Source organism: Xiphias gladius, chromosome 21 (genome assembly GCF_016859285.1).
Source record: "Xiphias gladius isolate SHS-SW01 ecotype Sanya breed wild chromosome 21, ASM1685928v1, whole genome shotgun sequence".
Taxonomy (NCBI): Eukaryota; Metazoa; Chordata; class Actinopteri; order Istiophoriformes; family Xiphiidae; genus Xiphias; species Xiphias gladius.
This window is the reverse complement of record NC_053420.1, coordinates 5,940,368-5,956,449: the sequence shown is the minus strand read 5'-3', so window position 1 is coordinate 5,956,449 and position 16,082 is coordinate 5,940,368. Positions and strand designations below refer to the sequence as shown.

The window sequence follows — 16,082 nt, the reverse complement described above, 5'->3', positions numbered from 1 at the left end:
GTGGAAATGATTTTTCCCGCAAAAATACCAGAACAACCACCAATTCCAATTTATTAATTTTGAGGAATTTGCTGTTTTTCTTTTACGTATGTGATGGTAAAATCAATAATTTGGTGTTTGTTTTTTATTTTATTGGACAAAACAAGCTACTTGGAAACACTATCTTGAGCTTTAGGATATTCATCTCTATTTTCTGACATTTTATAGACCAAACAATGAATCTAGAAAATAATCGTTAGTTGCCCTAGAAATCTCCTGCGTAGGTAATCGGTTGGAGTGAAGACCAGCCGACTGTTGGCCCTCCACGGTGCATGGTTGGACATCCCTGTGGACACTTGTTAATTAAAAGAGCAGCACCACAGCGAGGTGACGGGGGGACAAAAATGACACAAGTAGAGGCAATGAAAGTGAATCGGACATGAAAAACACTACTGTAAATGGATTGAACAAATTTGAAAAGTTTTACTTAAAGTTTCACACATTAAACAAAACATAGAGCAGAGCCAACAAAGTACACACATTCAACGATAAATCATCAACTGACTGACATGTCTCTCTGGTAAGTGTCCATTGGCTCTTCTTATTGTCACGATACAAGTACTTAATCAAATCACAGCAAAAATGGCAGCACGAAAACAACATGGTGCAAATTCTACTGTGTAGAAAAGACGCATCAAATCAAAACTAAATTACTTCCAGAGATGCCGAGCTGCACAGTTTGTGCTGCAGCGGCCGTTTTTTATCACTGCAACAGTCGCATCAGATGCATCGTCTGATCCGTTTAGTGTCAGGGTGCTGTGACCTCTGACCTCTGTACTTCCCTCCTCTCAACGCTTCTTCTGCTGATCCTCGGGCATCATCACCATCACCTCCCCCTCCATCACCACCTTGTCCTTGACCGAGCACGTCACGGTGATCAAGGCGAACGACATCTTGATCTTGAGGACCTCGGCTTCAGCCAGCACCTCCTCGCCGACATACAGCGGCGCTGGGAAGCGGACCTCCTGGTGCAGGAAGACGCAGCCGTGGCCGGGCATCCTGGTGCCGAGCACAGCAGAGATCAGGCCGTTGATGAGGACGCCGTGGACGATGGGCGCCTCGAAAGAGGTGGTGCTGGCGTAGGCTGGGTCTAGGTGGAGGGGGTTGGTGTCGCCGGTCAGCTCGGCGAACAGCTCCACATCGCGGGAGGAGAAGGCTTTGGTGAGGGAGGCTCGCTGGCCGACGTGGAGCAGCCGGCGGGGGGGAGGAGCGAGGCAGAGCCGCGGTTTGTTAAAGACACTCCTCCATATGAAACTCATCCTGAGGAAAACGATGCTGCTCCACTTCCTTCAGTCCAGCTGCAGCTCTCGGCTGTTTCCTGTCAGCGCCAGCAGGAACGGAGACACCTGAGGGCGACACCAGAGAGACACGTCAACCTAAAAGAAATGTTGTCTCTCTTTTCAAGCGCAGTGGTTCATCCTTGACCTTCAGATCATAGCTGTGATAAAGCCGTCTGAACTTGAGGCTCCGATTTACATTTGAAAAAACTTCACTCATACTTAAGAGAAAAATCTTAAATTTGAGGAAGCAAAGAGTTGTCTTTAATCACTTGTACTGTGCGTGAATCTGTTCATAATCATACAAGCGGGTTTTGCACGAGGCCGACTTAGATGAAACGAAGTCTGCTGACCTGCAGCACTCTGAAGGCACAGGCCTGGTTCTGGTAGGAGCCCAGCAGAGTCAGGGAGCTCCACAGCTTCACCAAACCCCTGAAAACACACAAACATGTATTTAAAAAAAAACAAAAAACGTCTAGTCTAGTTAAACCAATCGCCTGTAGCAGGTGGTTTCAACCAGAAAAATGACACTGGACTGGAAACTTGTTCCCATCCTGCTGCTGCTGACCTCAGTGTGACTGAAGCTCACCTGCTGTAAACACGCAGAAGAGCAGTGAGGGTGTCTTCATCGTACTTCAACAGGTCAAAAGTCAGAGCTGCTCCCACCTGAGGAACATATAAACATATGAAAACAAAACTGCCTCTACACCTCAAGGGGGCTGTGGCTCCTTCACTTATCTTAGCTGCAGTTAAGGACGGGAAGTTGCAGGGGTTTAAAAACGCAGCTGCGTGCCGAACTACATCCGATTGCTCTGTCAAAACGAGCAGAGGTTCAGCTGAACCGCAGCCTAACTGCCGCTAAACCGGCCGTCTGAGCCAGCCAGCACAGGTGTCTCAGACAAGCTCATCATCAGGTAGCGCACTGGGAGTGGGCCTGCCTGAAGGCCTCCCTGAGGCAGAGGAATTATCAAGAGCAACAACTCTGAAGACATATAAGATGACTCCATCATCAAAACTGCTTTTACTTATTTTCTGTTGATCAACTAGTTAATTTCAGCACCAGCGTGACATTTTTCTGGAGGCCTCCATTCACAGATCACACTTAGTTCAGCGGTGGTGGGAATCGAACCGTCGACCCCGGCCGTGTTAATGATCTTACCTCTCCATACAGGCTCTTCAGGCCTGTGATGATGAAATGCTTGAATTCAAATGCACTCAGTCTGGTGGACTCATCCTGCAGGACACTAAACACACATACACAGAAATATAATTTGCAACGAATGTATTGGTATTATACACAGGCATGTACAGAAATTATGGATAAATACACTTTTATATTATTTACACGTACAGCACTGTGCAGAGGTTTTAGGCACCAAAAGTAAAGTGAGGATGCTTTCAAAAATAACGCTAAGAATAGTTTCTATTTATCAATTAACTTCATACAAAGTGCAGTACACAGAAAAAAATCCCAAATGAAATCTTGCAGGTAGGTTGTTCCAAGTATCTTGGAGAACCTGCCACAGGTCTTTCTGTGGATTTAGTCTGTCTCACTGTCTCCTGTCTGTTTGAGTGATCCCAGACTGACTCCATGATCTTGAGATCAGGGTTCTGTGGGGGCCCGTTTCAGGGCTTTGTTTGTCTTGTCAATTAAAGACAGTTATTTATGATTATGTTTGGGCTCATTGTCCTGCTGCAGAATGAATTTGGGACCAATCAGATGCCTCCCTGATGGTGGTGTGTGATGTGAAGAATCTTAACATCTAAAGCGCCTAAAACCTTTGCACAGTGCCGTACATTTTATGGGGAGACAATAAAAAAAACAATGAATTATCACCCAGCCCTTCTGCTGACTAAAAGAAACTAAAAAAAAAACACACAAAAATAAAAACATCTCACAGTGACTTACAGGCAGACCTTCATGTAGTGGTATGGCGAGGCGTTCTTCAACACGACCCGTTGGTAAACAGCAGATTCGTCCTTCTTTTCGACACGTCTCATGATATTAAAGCATCGGTGACTCGGCCTCCCTCAGGTGATGAGCAGCAGGTCAGTCAGCTGACTTCAGAATAAAACACAATCCACTAAAAAGGTTAAACAGAGGTTAACTAAGATCAACGTGAGTTTAAATGACACAGATCTGACTGTCAGGTCTGTATTTGTACACAAATCCCCTAATCCTGCAGCAGGCAAACGTGAAGGTCTGTCTGTTGTTATGAAGTCGATGCATTGTAACACTGCTATTTCATAGACCCCCTAAACGACAGAATTTCATTTGCGGTATGTGGCAGTGGAAGAGGAGTGACGCACCGTTTTCTTGTTCCATAACCCGGTCAAACAGCATCGACCTACCATTCGTCAAAGTGGGTCATACCACTAAGAATCAACACTTACAAACTCTCTCTCAACTCTTATCAACATATGCCACTGCTGATTAGGATTTGCCACAGGTGTGGCTTAAGCTTAACAGTTGTATGCAAGTGTTTGGGTACTGTTAGGCAAATTACATTTTTTTTTTATTCTTGAAGTGAAGACAAGTAAACAGAGTCCCTGCAGCAAACAGACGTTAAAAATGAGGCTTTCTTCAAATGTTAATGTACTGTTACTTTTTCTTTTATACACTTAAAAAACAGAAAAAAATTAAAGTGTCATGTGCGAAAGTTCAGGCACCATCTACTTCTAAAATACTCAGAGCTTCATTAACTCATTAGGACTTAATTGACTCGTTAGGGCTTGTAAGGCTGGTCAAGAACTGTCATTAGGATTTATCAGCTCATGACAAATTCTGTGACACTTAAGGACCCTGTGGTAACGGAGCAACTGACTGAGGATCTGAAAATGAAGTTTACTGATGCCTACAAAGCAGGGAAGGCTATAAAAAGATATCAAAGCAGTTTGGGCTTGAAAATTTCACTGTCAAAAATGTTATTAGGAAATGGCAGTTAGGGGGAACTGTGGGGGTCAAGACAAGATCTGGAGGACCAAGAAAACTTCCAGGTATAACTGCCCGTCTGCCGGGCAGAAAGGCAAAGCCAAACCCGCGGAGGACCTGCAGGAAGGTTCAGCTGACACGGAAGTGGTGGTGGTGCACCGTTACAATGTGCAGCGTTGATGCACAAACACGGAAGAGTCATGCGATCTCACCACAAAGGTCAACGTCTGAAATATGCAAAGCAACACCTGGATTGGCCAGAGTCATTATAGTAACAAGTGCTGTGGACAAAACGGAGCTCAATAGTCGCAATCACTTAGTATGAAAACACCCATTTGATGGAAAGAACACTCTTCCACCTGTTTAGCAAGGGGAGGGGGCATATTCTGCTCTGGGGTTTTGTGGCAGCCAGTGGCACAGGAAACACTGCAGAGAGGGAGGTAGGAATGAATCCCACTAAAAATCAGCAAATTCTGGTTGCAAATGTCCCGTGAAACCGGGGAGGGGCTGGCTTCTGTAACAGGACAATGATCCGAACCGGACCTCAAAATCCGCCATGAACCACTTCTAGAAAGACAAGCTGAAGCTTTTGGAACGGCTCTCGCAGCCCCCCTGACCCGGGCATCACTGAAAATCTGCGGGAAGATCTTAAAACACGGTGTGCGGCAGCCTAAAAATATCTCAGTTGAAGTGATCTGCAGTAAGAGTGAGTGAAAGTGTGTGGGGGAAAAAAAGTGCTGCTACAAAAAGCGTTTGCAAGCTGTGCACATCTGCCGAAGTGGGGGTCATTAAATAAAGACTTAGTAGGCTTCCCAAATATGTGCACATGCCTCAATTACTGTTTTATTTATTTTTTTTTAAGTGCATAAAATAAAATGTAACAGCGCATAAACACTTTTAGAAAGGCTCATTTTAATATCCGTTTGCTGCAGGAGCTGTATTTACTTATTTCACTTCACAAATCCACAAAATATTCCGGTGGCGTATGTTGATCATGGGCCAGTAAGTGGTACGTATGACGGCGGAACGCGAGTGCCGTGCCGTGCCGTGCCGTGCCATGCCATGCCGTGCGCAAGTGCCACAAAACAGTAAAACACATGCCACCCGGGACAAGAAAGACGAACCATGTACCTGCCTTGCGAGAAAGTCACGGTGTCACATGGATGTAGCGCCTGCAGCTAAACTAGCTAACAGGAGGTCAAACGGGAGCTAGGTGAACTGACCGACGACAATAGCTCGTAGCCGCTGCGCCGTCCGGTAAAAACACAAATGACAGTAAAACAAGGCGCCGTTTGTTACTGTCGCGATATCGAACAAAAAGTTCTGGTAATTTACTCACCAGCTGGACCGACGCGAACAGACAGCAGCGTTGTGGCAGCCACCTTGCGCCCGAGCAAACTTTGAACCAGCGCATGCGCAATCACTGTGGTGCGTTCGCTTCTTTGACTCCGAGTCGGAGACGTCGGGATTTCGTGAGTCAACGGACGGCTGGCAGAGTATCCGCGAGAGGCATCGCCGCTGCCCGTTACATCCGAATAACATCCAATATTGACATTAGTAAAGTCCATTCAGCTCATTTAAAAAGGAGCTATACATTGTCTGTTTGCATCTGATTTCATCAGGTGACAAACCGCTGCAAATAGGTTACTCAACAAAAGCAGCTCATTTAAAGGTGCTTATCCGGTGTGACTACAAGTTTCCAACACTAGGGCTAACCTCGGAATAAAGTGTGAACGCTCCCAATTCGGATTAACGGGCGTTTTTCCCGGTCGTCTGCGACATTGATTTAGGTGACGTCTTTCAAACATCATTGATCGATCGATTATCCGATCCGGTTCTGTGATGTCAGCGGGATTAACAGGCGCAGCTCTCACTTTGTGCATCGTGTCGGCAGAGCGACTACACACACTATTCGCAGAAGTGTCCGTTTTTTCTGCACAGCATTAAGATGCAACCGGCTCATAAATGAACTTAACAAACAGAGGCGCCTGTTTGTAGCCCGCAGACGCGACTGTCTACTGAAAATGCGCACACTGCCTTGCGACCGACAGCGACTTCGGTGTTTCCTGAAAGATCCAGAAACTTCACTCTGCCCCTGGAGGCGGATGTGAGATGCCGTGTCCGTGTCGGGTTGAGGTTAAATCATATATGGGGAGCTGTATATTTTTTGTCTTTGGAGGAAAGTTTCCCGCTGAAGTCTTGGCTCTTTAAACTGTCTGTTATGGGGGCTGCTGTGTTTGGCATCGCTGCTTTGAGCAATGTCTTATCATTGCTGCACCAGATCTTAGGGGTTCCCCCACCTGCCAAATCCCATTTCAACCCCTGCTTGTGTACCTGCAGTAGATTTACGTTAAAAAAAAAATATATATATATATGCAAATGTTTTGATGCAAACTATGAAAAGGAAAACTTAAAACTTTCATTAGGAGGCAAAATGTTTTTATTTAGTATTTTTATAGAGGTCCAGATTTGCTATTTGCCTACCACCGTTATTACATATTACACAAGAGAAGATACCCCACTTCGTGATTTTGAGTGGTCCATCCTAAACATGTGTCGCCACCCAGTGGTGTGTTGGATCCAGAAACAGAAACCAGTGTCCAAGTTTTCAATCAATCAATCACTCAATCAATCAATCAATCTTTTTAACTTAATTCATTTTAATTCTGTAGTCCATATCACTCATTGTACAGGTGCTAAAATGATTGAGTCGCCTCATTTGTCAAACTTTTTTAATTTCTTAACCAACGTACATGATAGAAATCCCATAAAAATACGATATTTTTCATTCTGAATTTCCATCCGAATGTGTAATATGCAGTCAGTTCACAGCGGAGACACTTTACACACAAACGGACACCTGCCATTCAATAAAACAGGAGACTGAAATATGGTTTTCTGAAAGAGAAATGAGCAAAATCCTACCGTGGAATGTTTTCATTCAAAATTACCATTCAATAGAGAATACAGCTTCCTACAAACTAGTAAACACTGGTTAACAGGAATATTTGACAGTCAGTGGTGTTTTTGTGCGTTCGTTTAATTTACAAATAGGTAAATGCTGTTGTAGAAAAGTCTTACAACTATAAAAGAGTATCATCACCGTAATCATTGCGGCCATCATTTACCTCGACATTATCCTCATCATCGCCATCATAACAATCACGCTCTTCGCCTTCCATATCCAGCCTGAGGTCAGGGGTCGGGGTAAGGTTCAAAAGTTTTATTCAGGAATATTTCTTATCGTCTTTTCCGCTGAGTTCCTGCGCAGACAGGAAGTCCGTGATGAGCTTGGCAGCTTTCCTGGGCCGCTCCAACGCCACGGAGTGACCGCAGTCGTCCAGCAGGTCCACCTGGCAGCTCGGCAGCGCCGCCTGCAGCACCGCTGCCCCCGAAACGTCCAGCACCTGAGGGAGGAGGCAGGTTTATTAGCCGCTGGTCGGGTTTGTGGGTTTGTTGTATTCAGTTGTTATTAGCCGTGTCGGGGACATGGCTCTGCGGATGGCAGTGTCGGTCGGACTAAAATATCTGTTCGTGGTCCCCAGAGGGTGAAACCAACTGACTTTGGTTAACGCACCAATGCCAACACACTAAACTACGATGGCGAACATGTGAAACTACCTGCTAGACATCAGCATGTTAACCCTGTCATTGTGAATATATTTGCATGCTGACGTTAGCATTTAGCTGAAAGCACCAGTGTTCCTAATTAAAGAACTGCCACCATGGCTGTAGACTATTATTACCTTTTTTTCAAGTAACTGAATTCTCTTTTTTTTTAATTTTATCTTATTATATTTCACTTAATTTTTAACTGTTAATCATTTCACTTCCCTCCTCTTTTCAAAGTCTTTTAATATTTTTACTGCTGATCATACTACCCGCTCTTTTTTCTTGTACTTTATAAAGCTGCATTTTGTGTATGAGAGGTGCTACATAAACAAAGTGCGTTACTTTTACTGTTTTCATATTTATCACATCACCGTAATCAGAGGATTTTGCTTCCCAGGCTTGAAATATTTGATTGCTCTCTATTGATTGTAACTGAAATCTTGGAAGTTTGAGTTGTAAATATTCTTTATAGTATGTTGTGTGGATTCTGATGTAAGGGTTTGAGCTGGGGCCCGCCTGGGTTGAATCGGGAAGATGTGATGTTGAAACGTGTTATGCTGGACTCAGAAAATTTCTTCTTCGGAGTTTATCTTCAGCGTGGCCCAGCGCATTTTTCCTCTCACATATTTAGTTTCTTTTACCTGGTCTTCCTTCCCCCAGATGACCTGCATGGGCACTGTGATCAGATGCAGGTTCTCCTGCAGCGAGTGACGAGACTTCTCCCCGACGATCTCCATGAACACTGAACAGCACGCACGCACACACACACACACACACACACACACACACACACACACACACACACACACACACACACACACACACACACACACAGAGTAAATCAACAGAGCACATTGCAAAAAATTATGAAAATGATCACTACAAAAGAAGATAAAATATAATTCATATATAGCTTCCATGCTGCTTTGAGTTTATCTTCTCCTTAACAGAAATACTGTTTTCACTCAGTTATTAATTAACTCCTGTCACTTCTACTTGGCCTTTTTGGATCACTGCTGCAAATTAAATTCAACACTTAACTGTTCTTTATTTAGATCCCCCTTAACATCCACAGAGTGGTCACTAGTCTTCACATGGAGATATTTTTAATTAAAAAAACGACCAGGAAAAAGTGAAGCATTATTTTCTATGAGCTGCTGGAGGGCTTTTAATGTGAAGTACCTGTGTGAGAGGTGTTAAGTTAACTTTGACGGCAGCTTAAAAGCTACTGGAAGAAAAACACGGCACAGCATAAAAACTGAAAATAATAAGTGAATGAAAACAGTCTTCATTTTAAAAAGATAAACTGAGAGCAGCAGAGTGGTGGGGATGACACGAATCTGATGTTGTACTGATGGAACTGGTGCGATGGAAATGGAAATTATACAGATTTGAAAGAGGATAACAGCAAATTAAAAAGGTCAGGTTTTTTAATATTATAAAATATATTTTTTAAAACTGGGAAATTAGGAATAAAGGCCTGGTTTCTCGGCATAGTATTGAACCATAATGTGTCACGGAGAGAGCTCTGTTTTGTGGAGCAATGGAAGAGGAGGAAGAGAAGAAGGAGAAAAGCAGAAGAGTCACCTTCTTTGTAGAAACCATTGTTGGGGATCCTGTTGTCAAGGAGACCTCGCATGACCTAACATCACACACACACACACACACACACACACACACACACACACACACACACACACACACACACACACACACACACACACACACACCCATTACCCATTACCCATTGCACTGATACATTGATATTGTATATTGAGGAACCAAGATGTGTGAAGCCTTGAAAGAGTCTTAATCTGGTTTTCAGACCAGGCAGCACAGTCCTGTACCTGTTGGGGGAGGTTGAGTGGGGTATGACAGCAGAGTCTCAGCATGTTCTCCAGCTCCTGAGGGGTGCTGGGGATCAGAGGGATGGACTCCTGCTCCTGACTCTTCTCCAGCTCCCTCAGATGGCTGATGAACTGTGAGTCTGTGGGATAAACCAGACCTGGAGGACAGAGAGGAAGAGGAGGAGGAGGAGGAGGAGGAGGAGGAGGCATCTGTAATTCTGCTTCATGAAACAGTCTAAGGTTTGAATCCTGGAGAGAAACACTGAAACACGATGTAGATCAGACGCCGGCTGAATTTACCTGCCGGGCATATCAAGGTGACGCTGGCCAGGTGAGCAGGGTGGCGGGCAGCGTACACCCCAGCGACGTTCCCACCCATCGATGTCCCGATCAGGTGGAAGGGTCTTTTATCCAGACCGACACTCTGCACAAACTGCACAGACGAAGGAGTGATAGCCATTTTATTGTCTCTCGGGAGAACATCAGTGTCTCCATCCGCCCAGTGCTTCTGTGCGGAACACAGGCTTTAGTGTCAGTCTCTGTACAGGCATGATGGACGGTACCAAACCTGGTAACCTCACAAGATCACAAGACTTCAGGAAGCTGCGCACACTTTTTCTGTATTGGGCTAACGCGGCTGCGCCTCCGTCGGACCACGGGCTGAACCCAGACTAATCGTAGCGGTTGCTCATGACCCACATGGTGACTGGAAAGGGGCTGAGCAGACTTCAGGGATCAGGGACATCTATAGTCGTGGTATATGTGTGTGCCATAGATGTCAAACTACGACAAAGCGAAGGCGAAAACGTTTCAAACATGTTAGTCGTGTCGTGTCAGGGCCTTGTGAGGCACTCAAGACGTAGAATCGGTTGTCTCCTGCTATGACGCACTACATGGGACAAAATTACAACTCGTCATGCCCAACACTCACTTCCCCCCCGTGTTTTTCTTTTTTCAAGCGTTTTCGCACTGATGTCGTGCAGTCTGCTCCTGGATGGGGCTTCTGTCCCCCTCACCGAAGTGCGTGGGTTTTGTACAGACCTGGTGGATTCGTCCGACCTGGCCATGGATGCTGTAGTCCTCGGCGCCGGTGCGGCTTGTCCCCTCGTGTCCCGGCATGTCCACACACAACACGTGCTGGTTTCTGGGGAGGTACTGGAGGAGAAAACAAAACAAACCCAGGACTGACGGATGGATTTGGGACTTTATATACATCCATCCCTCCCTCTGTGCTTCTTCTATCCCTCCTCCCTCTCTTCTGTCCATCTTTCTTTCGATTATTTCTTCCTTTCATCCATCTCTCATTCATTCCATCCTTCATGTTTTCCTTTAATCCTTCCTTAGTCTCCTCTGTCTTTCCTATCTCTAGTTATACCTCTTTCCTTCCCTCCTCCCTTTCTTCCCTTCTTCCTCCCCACCTCTCTTCTATTTCTGTTTTATTCTCTTTATCCTTTCTTTTTCTCATCCCTCCATCTAGCAATCCTTCCTTACCTTCATTCTTTTTTTTTTTTTTTTTTTAAAAAGCATGCTTTAGGAAGATACTCGGTGTGCGCTCACATTTCTAAGTGTGTATGCGTGCGCTACCTTGACGACCGGCAGCCACATGTCCTTGGTGGCGGAGAAGCCGTGCAGCATCAGCAGTGATGGCGTGGCGCTCCCTGGCGTCCCACGGCTGGAATAACAGAAGCGGTAACTTCCACTGTGGGAGTAGCGGACCGCCAGCCCCAGCCTGCGACGCCAGTACCTGGGGAGCATTAAAGCAGGATCACCGGGAGCTACTATGTGCACGTGTCTGCAATTGCATTAGATGTTCAGGAATTCTAACTTCGGAAAATAAAATGTCGGAAGTCCCTCAGTACCCTACAGCCCAGAGTACCTGAAGCAAGATTTATATTGTGTGTTAAGAGGTTACAGAGCCACGTAGCTGCTGTGGCTGATATGAGCCTCATAAAAAAAAAAAATGGAACTTCCATCAACCCCTTGCATCATGTGCAAATCCAGCTTAGGTATTATATAAGAAGGGGGGGGGGCATGGGTGTCTGTACCACTTTCCGGACAATCCACCCAACTGTTGCTGGGATATTTCACTGAAAGACACAAACGTGAACTTCATGGTGGTGCTGGAGGAAAAAGTCAGGGGTCCCACAAGGTCAGTAGGATTCGTCCTCCGCGGACAGTATTCACGCCACATCAAGCCACATCTGAAAACAACGCCGTATCAACAGCGGACAGGCGACCCGCTTAACAACCTCACGGAAGCTTGTGAGAGTCTGTGCCTGTCGTATACAGCTAACTTTTCAACATGTTCGGTTCTTCTTCTAAACACCCTGCTAGTCATATTTTCATTATGACCTAATTTCAGTTCTACGCTCATTTCCTGCAAAGTTTCAGTGTTTGATCTTCAACTTTTATTCAAGTCACTGCTGCCAAAACTGTTACATGACTGTGACTCAGCACTGTGTGTCTGTGTGTGTTTTGCGTGTGTGTGTGTGTGAGAGAGAGAGAGAGAGAGAGAGAAAGCAACAATAATCTGGGTTGTCTTTTTATTTTACAGTTTAGACAAAGTCCAGTAGGCAGAGTCACACTAACAGTCCTGCTCCTTCACAATAAGAGTGCATTTTGGAGACTGCGACATTACTGATCAGCAACAGCCTGTAACGCAAAGCTGAACACTGACAAAATTACAATTATTTAAAAAATTTAAAATAGACAATAAGCGAAAAAGCTGACCCTCACTGAAATGGGGGGGGGCGCAAAATTGTTTAAGAATGGGGATAACGCTGCATATTTTCAGACAGTCTCTCCCAGAAGACAGTCGTAGTGTAGCACTCGGTTGTTCACGTATAAAGTGGCGCAAGTACTTCTGTAACAAATGAAAAAAAGAGAGCTAGAGAGAAGTTCAAACCCAGCTATGCTGACCTCAGCATAGCTGACCAATCACAGCCTCCCTGATCCGACGTCAGAAAGGTGTGGGGAAACTATCCGACAGTCTGACAAGCAGTTGGGAAGGATACTTGCCCCTAAATGCTCATCATGTAAAATTTCCATAGAACAGAAAATTGGAAAACTGATTTTTCCAATTTTTCTAAAATTGCATTTTGTTTTAATTTTTATATGTATGGTCTGTTGCACTCTGTAATTTTGTATCTGTTATTTTTGAAAAACATCAGCTCACGAAGTCAGAGCTGCCCGATCATTTCCAACGGTGGTGTAAGTTCATACGGCCTCCTCTCAAGAACCCAATGAACACAGCCTCACTGCGCCGCGCTACACTAGACTGATATAGATCAGGATTTCTTAAATACCGGTCAACGCTAACCGGTTGGCCTGTTGTTGTTTTCTGTGTGTGTGTGTGTGTGTGTGTGTGTGTTCTGCGTTTTTACCAGTTGTAGGCCTTCAGGAGCGTTCCGGGCCAGAAGAGGAGGGAGGTGACGAAGGCGAGGACTGGGAGAACCAGAATGCCTCCTGCTAGGATTATCGTTTTAGTAACACCCAGCTCCATCGCTGCACACTCCTTTAAAAATAAAACACACAATTAGCCATTTTATGTGATGGTGGTTACGATGAGCTAAAGGGCAGTTTCCCCCCGTCTGATTAAATAAACCACTGTAGGGAGTTTGCTGAGTCAGAGGCGAAGATGAATATCAGTGTTATATATCTGCGCGTTCAGTACAGAGATAGCACTGTGACATACTTAACCTAGCTTAGCACAAAGACTGGAAGCAGAGGGAAGCTGTTAGCCTCCGTCGGCTCACTTTCATGCCCAGGGGCCCCCCTACCATGTTAGTATGACCCAAAATGTCAGATTCTCTATTTTAATGTTCTGTTGGACAACTCTGGAGCTTCTATTTGTCCTAATAAAATAACAAAAAAAGGCAGTTCAATGCCCCAAAACATTTTTTGACAATTTTTCATCTCATATTTACTATTACGCATTTCTATTTTATAATAATCTCAAAAAAAAAAAAAAAAAAAAAAGAAATGAAAAAAGGGGCCCTCCAGCAACTTTGAACCATGAAGATCAGTTTACTGGTCAGGGTCACAACTACTCAGAACAGTTGTGTAATGTCTTCTGTAGTTCTTTGTCTATTTTGTTTTATCCCCCCCCACCCCAACTTTACTGAGAGAAAATGCGACGCACAAAGCGAACAAGAGCGTTGTGCTGCACAAAAACCGATAACTTCCCAGTTACACGGACCGATGTGCAGTGTTTGGGCGCCCGACAGGTCTTGAAACACATGAATCTGTTGCTCCAACTGGAGCTCCTGGATCCGAATTACTTGTCCCTCAAGTGTCTCCCAAGTGCAACACTAAGTCACCGGACTACCCCTCTTAAGTAGGCAAAGGTTTGGCCACCGTCCACACAATTCACAGTTTTTATACACACCAGCATATGGTGACAAGTGGTAGTCTGCATTATAGAGTATATAGTCTGTTTTTTAGAAATAGTAAAGATACAAATTGATCATAAAGTTTTCGAAAATTCTGGCTCGTTTTATACATATGATGACTATATTCACGAAAATCCATTTTTTATTTTCATTTTCGATACTATATTTCATTTCAGGCATTTGTTTTCTATAAAAACATGTTACAATGGTCTGTATGTCTATGTGCAAAAATTGCCACACGATTCATTGATATGATAATAACACAGTAAACACACCTACAGCCCAACATGCAGCCTCTATGTAAACATAATAAAGAAAAGTGGCTCAAGAGGTGGGAATGTATTTTTTCTGCCAAATTGCTGTTTCCAAGGTCCAGAATGGACTTTGATGTTTTAAGCCAACACAGACGTGTGTGTGTGTGTGTGTGTGTGTGTGTGTGTGTGTGTGTGTGTGTGTGTGTGTGTGTGTGTGTGTGTGTGTGAGCAAACGCCACCCGCAGATGAGGACTGTGTGACACGGCTGAAAGCTCGGGAAAAGTAGGTGAACAGTGAGCTCACAATAAAAATGGGTAAAGTTGTGTTATTGGTGTCGGAATAAAAGTCAACCATCGTCAGCAGCATTGTTTAACGTCAAAGAGGCGAGAAGCGGAACTTCCCTTCAACCCAATCCTCGCTGGTTTCCTGCTATTTTTAGAAGGATTGTTACATTTTATAATTGAAGGTTCAAAGGTAGAGTAAAAAAAAAAAAAGTGAGGTCTGAAGCAGCTCAGTGAACCGGCGGGTTAAAAATAATCCCATTTTCAAACATACGTGTGTCCGGTAAATGATTCTCTTAAGCGTCCTTTAACGTGTCGGCGAAAGCGTCGCATCTCAGGACGGGATCACGGCGCGGACGCTTCGGGTTTACACACACGCACTGACGGGTGCCGCGGCGGAGAGAGACCCATTTACCTTTTTTCTTCCTTATGACATGTTTTTCTCGTATCAGCCACCGTACCTGTCCCGAGTCCTCTTCGGTCTGTCACCGCCGGCCGGCCGCCCCCCAATTCGGTCCGCTCCTCCTCCTCCCGCCTCCTCTTTCGCCCGAATTACACAACGTTACTTTCATCTGCTCTTAAAGGGGAAGCGCGGGGAGAGGACCGCGCTGCGTTCAGGCACCGTGAGCGATATCAAGAACAAGGGCGGGTGTGGGTGTGTGTGTGTGTGTGTGTGTGTGTGTGTGTGTGTGTGTGTGTGAGAGAGAGAGAGAGAGAGAGAGAGTTAACAAAAAAAAAAACCTCCACACGAGGGCGCCACCACCTCAGGTCACATCTGCACCCTACAGTGTCTGCGACTGATTCGCGGTCGGATTAATTTAAACCGCATTAACCGTATTACCCTGGACCTCGGCAACCCCCGACTGCGCCGGGCAGTTTCGTCGTTTCCCTCGGACACACAGAAACAAAGATGCACTCTGAAAGGGCTGAAATGATCAGACGATCGATTAGTCGACTGACAGAAAACTGATTGGGAATCCTTTTTATAAGTGCTTAACGGTCTTGTTTTCCCCCACTGGTCAATTGTGAATATTTGCTGGTTTTTACCAGTTTCCTATGACAGTAGACTCCACAGAGAATAATGATGGCATATTTTCACCATTTTCTGACATTGTGATACACTAAACAATCGACTGATTGACAAAGAAAATAATTGTCAAATGTATTGATACTGAAGAATATTGTTAATTTCAGCCTTACACCTCTCCTCTGGTGGAATAATACTAACTTGCCCGTGGTTTTCTGTCTGTTAAATACACGACACAGTCAAAGGCCCTGAAAATATATTTTGTCAATCAGTGTAATGGGATCCTGCATGAACATCGATTTTCTGCCGAAGTTGAAACTGTTTTGGCTTTTCAATGTGAGAGGTTTCTGTATTTTTTTTTGTTTTTTGTTTTGTTTCTGTTTTTCTCACTGGTTTGAAGTGGGTGGGGCTCAGGTGGCAAA

At 44.8% G+C, this 16,082-nt stretch overlaps 3 protein-coding genes across 8 annotated transcripts; all 3 read right to left on the bottom strand.

Moving 5' to 3' along the window:
- Positions 1-438: 438 nt before the first annotated feature.
- LOC120783488 (hydroxyacyl-thioester dehydratase type 2, mitochondrial-like) lies at positions 439-1,325 on the bottom strand. Its single transcript, XM_040116549.1, has one exon. It carries the CDS (start codon positions 1,296-1,298, stop codon positions 828-830), a length of 471 nt encoding a protein of 156 aa, XP_039972483.1. The 5' UTR covers positions 1,299-1,325; the 3' UTR covers positions 439-827.
- rpp14 (ribonuclease P/MRP 14 subunit) lies at positions 1,271-5,720 on the bottom strand. Of its 4 annotated transcripts, none has more exons than XM_040116550.1 (6): positions 5,588-5,720; positions 3,226-3,378; positions 2,476-2,560; positions 1,906-1,982; positions 1,670-1,748; positions 1,271-1,385 (listed from the first exon to the last, which is right to left on the bottom strand). In XM_040116550.1, the coding sequence occupies exons 2-6, from the start codon at positions 3,315-3,317 to the stop codon at positions 1,329-1,331; spliced, it is 390 nt and encodes a 129-aa protein (XP_039972484.1). In that variant the 5' UTR covers positions 3,318-3,378; positions 5,588-5,720; the 3' UTR covers positions 1,271-1,328. The 4 variants fall into 4 exon arrangements, with proteins under 4 accessions (XP_039972484.1, XP_039972487.1, XP_039972486.1 ...); XM_040116553.1 differs by lacking the exon at positions 5,588-5,720 and adding an exon at positions 5,380-5,529; XM_040116552.1 differs by lacking the exon at positions 5,588-5,720 and adding an exon at positions 5,384-5,529.
- Positions 5,721-6,689: 969 nt separating this feature from the next.
- On the bottom strand, positions 6,690-15,176 carry LOC120783340 (monoacylglycerol lipase abhd6-A-like). 3 transcript variants are annotated; one of them, XM_040116277.1, is made up of 9 exons: positions 15,095-15,176; positions 13,091-13,221; positions 11,292-11,451; positions 10,749-10,862; positions 10,008-10,140; positions 9,708-9,865; positions 9,448-9,502; positions 8,502-8,602; positions 6,690-7,655 (listed from the first exon to the last, which is right to left on the bottom strand). In XM_040116277.1, exons 2-9 carry the CDS (start codon positions 13,207-13,209, stop codon positions 7,476-7,478), a joined length of 1,020 nt encoding a protein of 339 aa, XP_039972211.1. In that variant the 5' UTR covers positions 13,210-13,221; positions 15,095-15,176; the 3' UTR covers positions 6,690-7,475. The 3 variants fall into 3 exon arrangements, with proteins under 3 accessions (XP_039972211.1, XP_039972210.1, XP_039972212.1); XM_040116276.1 differs by having other exon boundaries at positions 14,908-15,110; XM_040116278.1 differs by having other exon boundaries at positions 15,049-15,110.
- Positions 15,177-16,082: the final 906 nt, after the last annotated feature.

Coding starts and splice junctions, on each gene's coding strand:
- LOC120783488 (XM_040116549.1), bottom strand. CDS start 1,298: ATGAGTTTCATATGGAGGAGTGTCTTTAACAAACCGCGGCTCTGCCTC.
- rpp14 (XM_040116550.1), bottom strand. CDS start 3,317: ATGAGACGTGTCGAAAAGAAGGACGAATCTGCTGTTTACCAACGGGTC. Junction 1,983..2,475: donor TGAAGAGCCTGTATGGAGAG/GTAAGATCATTA, acceptor TATGTTCCTCAG/GTGGGAGCAGCTCTGACTTT. Junction 1,386..1,669: donor GTGCCTTCAGAGTGCTGCAG/GTCAGCAGACTT, acceptor TGTCGCCCTCAG/GTGTCTCCGTTCCTGCTGGC.
- LOC120783340 (XM_040116277.1), bottom strand. CDS start 13,209: ATGGAGCTGGGTGTTACTAAAACGATAATCCTAGCAGGAGGCATTCTG. Junction 10,863..11,291: donor TGTGGCTGCCGGTCGTCAAG/GTAGCGCACGCA, acceptor TTTCTCCTCCAG/TACCTCCCCAGAAACCAGCA. Junction 8,603..9,447: donor CAATGGTTTCTACAAAGAAG/GTGACTCTTCTG, acceptor CGTGCTGTTCAG/TGTTCATGGAGATCGTCGGG.